The 7,500-nt window shown below is 40.7% G+C and overlaps 1 protein-coding gene and 2 pseudogenes across 1 annotated transcript in view; 2 read left to right on the forward strand and 1 right to left on the reverse strand.

Annotated features, from left to right (window-relative positions):
• The window catches only part of LOC138043230 (nucleolar complex protein 3 homolog), a 34,153-nt gene that overhangs the window by 13,613 nt on the left and 13,040 nt on the right, over positions 1 to 7,500 (forward strand). The window contains exons 8-9 of the mRNA XM_068889391.1: positions 1,324 to 1,449; positions 1,533 to 1,604. Coding sequence (XP_068745492.1) covers positions 1,324 to 1,449; positions 1,533 to 1,604 — 198 coding nt within the window. The remainder of the gene's footprint in view (positions 1 to 1,323; positions 1,450 to 1,532; positions 1,605 to 7,500) is intronic.
• On the forward strand, positions 1,710 to 3,657 carry LOC138041821 (uncharacterized; annotated as a pseudogene).
• Positions 5,746 to 6,811, reverse strand: LOC138041823 (uncharacterized; annotated as a pseudogene).

The raw sequence follows: 7,500 nt of genomic DNA on the forward strand, positions 1-7,500 counted from the left end.
GCGGTTCAGAAATCAATGGGTTAAGGATTTTTGGCTGTCCAAAGAAAAATTCAAGTCAGGCCTTAAAGATCCTTACTCATCCACTTTACTTTGCGCGCCTTTGGTGTTGTTGTTATCCGGGAATTTAGAGTGTCTACTTTCATATATGGGTGAGTATCGTTTGAGCTATTTCTGCACTCGCGAGAAAAACTATTACAATTTTGTCAGGGAAGTAAAGGAACACTTCGAAGAATACCTTGCCATTTCGAGCGCTTTTCTATGAAGCGTGGAGCTACGACCGTAGTGAATTCAAGAGGGAAATACAGTTTCTACGCGTGTTACTTATTAGTTGTTTGAACTTTTAACTGGACCTCAATTAATAAGCAAGCAACCCATATTTATTTTATACCCAAGTAGTTCGCAATGGAAACAAAGAGGCGAGATATTTTAATTCGCTGCTTGCGCGGTACTTTTTAAACAATGCAAGGGGTTATCGATAAGCGAGTATAAAGTAAACTAAAGATAGTTTCAGTGTGGCGCGTGCAATACACAGTTGTAGCATTAGATGAAATGCTCTCATTCTTCGTTCCTAGAATTTCTTCCTTTTCAAGTTTCCTAAGTCTTCAAACGGGTGTTAAGTCCAAAACAATTTCTTCTTCCTGTAAATATTTACACAAGCTGACCTTATGACCTCATAGTTTTAAACTTTTCCAGACCAAGAATCAAAATGTCACACACAAGTTTGCTTCCACAAAACGCAGTTTTATTATCAGCGAGAAAATGAAATGGATAAAGGCTTTTGACTGATTGTGATGGAGATCCGGATTCAAATGTTTTCTGAAGACTTACCTTGCCTCCTTGTTTAGTGCCGGCAGCCTGAGCGGAAGAAACGCACGGTGGATTCGCCCTTCGTGATTCCTTACATTGTAGTCCAAGAAGTTATTTCTTCATTTTCCAGAAATGATAATACATTAATTCTAGTCGTTCCAGCCGTTAATCAAGGCATTTCCAATTTCGGTACTCTTCGCTGCCATCCTAACAGCAGATGGTTCAACATGTTGCGACGAGCAAGTCATACACAAATAATATTAGAAACTGAAATTCTAGTAAACATAACTTATTTTCCCGTGAAAATGGCGACTGAAGTAATGTGGGCGCGCAATGTAAAGTGGGTGAGTAAGGTTCTTTAAGCCACTGTTCTCAGTTCAAGTTTAATTCCAAGCTTTTCTATCTTCACAGCATCATCACCGTCTAGTTGATTGTGATCTCAGGGTTTTTTTCCCTCCAAGCTTAAATCCAGTCTATTCTGATAAGTAAATTTACCACAGTGCTGCTATTTTACAGGGTCTGATGCTTGTAGCAGTCCAGTGCATGTGTGATCTACTGGTATCTCTTCCTCACTTTAACTTCCACACAAACTTGGTGGCAGTGCTGGTACCAAGAATGAATGATAAAAGCCTCCATGGCCAGGTCAGGCAGATTCACTACTGTATTTTTATCTTATATACGTTTTGTTAATTTGTTAAGGCACGATCTGCTTACCTTTTTTCCAGATTTCAAAGATGTGCTTTAATGCATTTGCTACACTATTCAAACAAGATTCTCTCGGAAGTGTGTCTTTAGAAGTATGTTGTATGCATTTCTTGACTTAAATATAACTACTGTTCCTTACAAACACAGCTGAAAACACTAGACTATCAACACAATAAATCTAACGAACGAAATGATAGATGAAGTGAATCATAATGATATTGAACTGCGGATATGAAATCACGTGAAACTCCCAACATCACTGAGTGGCTTTATAGCTCAGATAGTTAGAGCATCGCACCGGCATTGCGAGGTCACTAGTTCAAACCCCGTTGAAGTCCTGAATTTGTACAGGCTTCTATGCGCAAGTGCTAAAATTGCGTTCATGACTGCACTAGCTTCACTTGACAATAGTAGCAACTATATGTATCATGAATAATTATACAAATAAACTACAATTTTCAGGTTTTTGTAAAAGTCAACTTGTAAGAAATTCCACGGCTTTTATCGAAAAAGACTGTTGAGGTAGACTTTGCATAGTCAATTTTTCAACTATTGGAATAGAGGTGTTCCCAGAACAATGATTTAAAATTACCCGTTTTGAAATCTGTGATTGCAGTTGAATGCTGTCTATCATGCCAGTCTTCAATGTCACCGCGACAACAGTCCTCGTGCATTACTACTCTTACCCAGACGATCTTTCTTCGTTAATTTTTCATGGCTGTGTTTTCACTAGGCCTATTAATTTGCTGAATATGACACCTGTTTTTACTGGGAAATTTTAAGCCACTAATAACTCGGAAGATTCAAATTACAAATCCGCGCAACTTTCAAATGTGGCGGGAGAGGAAGCGCTTTTAATGAGGTCACTAGTACTGGTTCTCGTTATATTTTTGCGAAAGAGAAGGACTTTCGTTCAGAGGATGCGATTAATGTCTCGGCAGATGCGGAGCATGCGACAGAATATTGTAATCCTGGCAATTCAACGCCAAAACAACATACATCGCCGTAAGCGCAAGACCATGTGGGTCTATCCAGGCCAAGGCCGCAGTTTTGGTTTGAACAGCTCGTTGTAAAAATCGTTACCAAGATCATCTGTGGCGCGAGCACTTCAGAGTGAGCAGAAATACTTTTGAACACATTTGTAGCCAGGTGATCTGGTGACGTAATTTGGGGGACTGGGAAGAAAAATTTTAACGCCATATCCCACAACCGCGCGCGGCCTTAGGTGTTGTTTCCAAACTCCCTGCAGTGTTTCCATTGCCAAAACTCAACAGATCATTACGTGTCTACCACATTTCCTGTTGTTGAATGAACATTCAAGCAGACGCGACGAGATCTAACCTCACTTCTGGCATGTTGAATTCGAAAATATGCCCGCGCGCGGTTGTGGGATACGGCGTTAAAATTTTTCTCCCCAGTCCTATGAGTTACGTCAACAGATCACCTGGAGACTCGTTGGCCCTGAGCTGGTACGACAGAACACAATTCTTCGCCAAGCTATCTCCGTAGAGAAGCGTGTTGCCGTTGCTCTTTGGAGATTAGCTACTGGGAATTCATATAACCGTCGGGCTAACCTTTAGAATCGATCGATGCACTGCTATGAATTTAAAGGACAAATTCTTCACTGCCTCGTTGCGAATAGCGAACGATTTTATCAAATTTCCTAAGACCGAGGCCGAAACTAGGCAATCCATACAGAAATTTCAGGACATTAGCCGTTTCCCTCAGGTCGTAGGCGCACTTGATGGGTCCCATATTCCAATCAGGGCGCCCAAAGAGGACCCAAACGAGTATGTTAATCGGAAAAGCGTCCACAGCATCGTTTTGCAGGGAGTTGCTGGTGTTAATGGCAAGTTTTTGCATGTGAGTACTGGCTGTGCACGAAGTATTTACGATGCTCGCGTGCTACCAATGAGCTCACTACTACCTGCAATAGAAAACGGCGACATCCTGCATTCCCCAACGCGTGGGATAGGTGGCACCGGTATAAGGATGTTTCGCCCAAAAGCCTGTTTGCCCGACGGCTATTCGCCAGGAACTACAGATCATTCGCCCGATGATATTAAATTGACTTAAATTGGTATAATAATAATAGTAATAATAGTTTATTACTTATTAGGCGCAAATTAACATCTGAATATGATCAAATGCGCCTTACAACTAAAACTACTCCTAATAATTACAATAAAATATAATTAAGAATACTTGAAATTAATAACTTTAAAAGTAGTCAATCTAACAATAACAGGCAAAAGCCTTCCTAAATAAATAAGTCTTTATAGTTCGTTTAAAAACCAAAAAGTCATCGATGTCTTTAACACTCGCAGGCAGGCTGTTCCACAATACAGGGGCAGCTGTTTGGAATGATCTGTCTCCCAGAGTTTTCTTTGTTTTCTTTATGGGCAACTGTAATAGTAGTTCTTTAGAAGAACGAAGCTGGTACTTATATTTATCCTTTAATCGAACCAGATTACAGATATAGGACGGCGCCAGTTGATAAATTGCTTTAAACGTTAAAACTAATATTAGGGAATTTAAGAAACGACGACGGCTACGACTACGACAACGCCACAAAGCAATAATATCATTGGTTAAAAGAGCATAAATAATCGTGCTGCACGTGCAGCACGGATTTTAGCAAGTATCTTAGCAGTCCTCTGCATAACGACGACGTGAAATCACCAAATTTGAAGGTTTGACGACAACGTGAGCATGCAACAGAGAATCTTTCATTCTCTATTTTAACTCTGAAAACGCTCGTTCCAATTCATTTTTACGATACTTCGCCCACATTGTAGCACGTGAAAGAGACTGAATAATCGCGAAAGACTTATGATAAAGGAGAGTTATATTTTGAGGTGACGTTTTCGTCGACCGTCGCCGTTGTAAATCTTAGGCCCGTTTCAAACGCCGAACTTTTCACGTGCCGAATCTAATGCAAATGAGCGAAAACAATAGATTTTCTCATTTGCATTAGATTCGGCACATGAAAAGTTCGACGTTTGAAACGGGCCTAAAATTCCCTATTTTGAACTCGATACGGTAAGTAACGGGTAGCCAGTGCAAAGAAAATAAGACGGGTGTAATATGATTAAACCTCGGAGTTGAACATACGAGCCGGGCAGCACTATTTTGGATGCGTTGTAACTTACTTATGTGTATCGCGGGAACTTTATAAAGAAGACTATTACAATAGTCTAAGCGGCCAATAACAATGGAGTGAACAAGCGTATGTGCGGCATTGATGGTGAGGTACTTTCTGATCCGCCTTATATTGTAAATATGTATACAACAACAATCGTTCGTTCCTTCAAAGACGGCACTGCCACTATAAGAAGACCAGCAAATAAGTATATCGCCACTCGTTCACAAGAACATCTCTCATAACTCGATAAGCTACGTTAAACAGATCAACGCAATAAATACCATGTCACATGTTCGGAAGTTGTAACAACGCGCCAAGATGCATTACTTTGCGACGGATGTGAAAGACCAGAGCTCTGACCGATAGCCAAAGAGATTTCAATAAATCATTGAGCAGTGCAAGAGTGGTTGTGGAGCAGGCATTTGGACTGTTGAAGTGGAGGTGGAGGTGCCTATACTGAATAAGTTGGATGAATCAGTGGAGAAAGTGTCCTCTACAATTATTGCCTGTTGCATAGTACACAATATTTGCCTGTAGGTTAATGATCCCACTGAAATTAATGTAGTCAGTGATGGGAATGGATTTCCTAGAGTGCCTCTGCCAGGCCATGATATCAATGCGGACATTTGACATTTTTCCTGCAAAGATTAGTTCATTCATTGTGTCATTCCTTAAGTTCTGAATTCATTGTAAACAAGTATTAAAAAATTTTGAAGTCTTTACTACTTTATAATTGAGACGAAATAATGGAAAATGGGGGTAAACAACACTTGACAGAAAAAGTTCCCTTCAAATCAACAGTGACGGCAATAAAACATCTATGTACTTGATGTTCACTTCGAATAAGAGAATATATATACTTGCTTGAAGTTTACTTCAAACAAGTTTAACAGCAACAATAATAAAAAAAATATATGTACTTGATGTTCACTTCAAACAAGTTCAACAGTAACAATAATAAACATTAAATCTCTTTGTACTTGATGTACAGAAACTTGTGTCTGAAAGTCCACAGTTATCTCTTTAACTGTCTCCTTTAAGAATTTTCGCTATTTCTTTTATAGCATCAAACTTAAGGTTTTTGACTTTTAAGATCTCTCTCTCTCTCTCTCTGCCTTCTTGTCGGCGAGGCGCTCCAAAAACTCGTGGTCTTTACTTTGACTCTCTTGTAAAAATTCCACAAGATCCGAAGGCTGGCGCTTTTCCTTTGCTCCTTTTTTTGGAATGTTTTGGGATTCCTTTTAAGTTCTTTTCTAACTCCTGTTCCACGTCTGTATCGCTTTCAGGATCTGCTGGAGTATTTGATTCAGGTGAAGCTTCAGAGTCACCAACGTACTGCAGTTCCGTTGGCATCTTCAGCCAAACCACATTCAACAACTTTTTCGGCGTGATTTTCGGCTTGGATCCCAAAATTTTATCGATCTCATCGTAGTATTCGAACGATTCCCGGTTGTTTCCACTTCGGGAATTGTGGTCCTTTACTCGTTTGTACTCCTCCTGAAGGTATTTAATGCGCGCCTTACACTGCGTACCAGTGCGGTAGCTTGGTATTCCGTGGTATTTAAAAATGGAATTGAGCTTCTTTCCGATAGCGTCCCGCACAGTGCTGTTTCTTTTCTTGCTGATTGGGATATTGTCCCTCCACAATTCAAGTAAATACCATGTCTCCGCGTCTGTCCAGTTCCTGTTCGTAGCTCCTGGCGCCGGCTGTGGATTTTCTTCGTTCGTTGTGCTTTCGCTTTCGCTGCTCGGGACTGAGCTTGTCGAGGGTGACGCATGTGGAATAGGAACTTGGTGTGGAAGAACTGCTGGTTGCCTGTAATGCGGGAATTGATTGTGCATGCCGACGCTGTGAAACAGGTAAGCCCCTGGACGAGGGATCTGAGCATCCAGCGGGTCCGTAGGAATTGTAAAACGGCGAAAGAATTGGGAAATGTTTTGCAATTCGTCAGCCATGTTTACAAGCATACAAGGTTTTGTTTCGAAAGAACCACGAGGCGAGCGTCTGGAAAATAAATTTGCCAGATTGTTTGGCAGGCTTCTGTCACTACACGCGGTGCGATTGGCTGCGGTATTTGTACGGACAAGTTAAACCATCTTTCAAGGTAGGAAACTCTGCGTGAGTTTCTGTCGTAAAGGCGAGAAAACCCGTTGTTTTTCCTTTTGAAAACAGTTGGCATTGTATTTCAGGACTTTTCTGACTTTATCTAGCTAAAATTGTCCTAGTGAAAACACAAGCCATATGACTCTTGGTTCTAAACCATTTGCTATCCTATTAGTTTTCCTCTTCATTTTGCGTAAACAACCTGCTGTCCCTAGCAAAGCTTCCGGATCAGTGATCGTTCCCATCAATTATACGTTTTAAGAATTGGATTCCGAAAACAGCAAAATACAAGATCTTAGCCATCCTCAGTCAGTACCATACTAGACCTGCATATGCAGCCGCCTTTTTCTGGTAAATCCCTAGGGTATTTTTGGGATTTTTCCCGGATGATACCAGCACCAAATTTCCCAGTTCATCTTTTACCTTCGTGTTATAGTGGAAAAAATGGCAAAGTTAGAAATTTCTCGAGATTATTCTCCTTAATTCACGCGTTTTCCGTAAAATGGAAAAATTCCCCCTGTTTTTGCCCTGCTTTCCTTGAACGTGGCCAACTTGACGGTTAACGGCTGCCAAGTGAAAGGCACGGAAGAATCAAAAGGAAAAGGAAGTTAACTTTTTAACTTTCTCGAAAAGGCGGGTATCTTTTCTGGATGTGCCCGAATTATTCAATTTTGCTTTCGGCAAATCTCTGTTTTATCTTGAAGCGGATTCAAGTATTTGACCGCCATGCCCATCAGTT

Source organism: Montipora capricornis, chromosome 3 (assembly GCF_036669925.1).
Source record: "Montipora capricornis isolate CH-2021 chromosome 3, ASM3666992v2, whole genome shotgun sequence".
Classification (NCBI taxonomy): Eukaryota; Metazoa; Cnidaria; class Anthozoa; order Scleractinia; family Acroporidae; genus Montipora; species Montipora capricornis.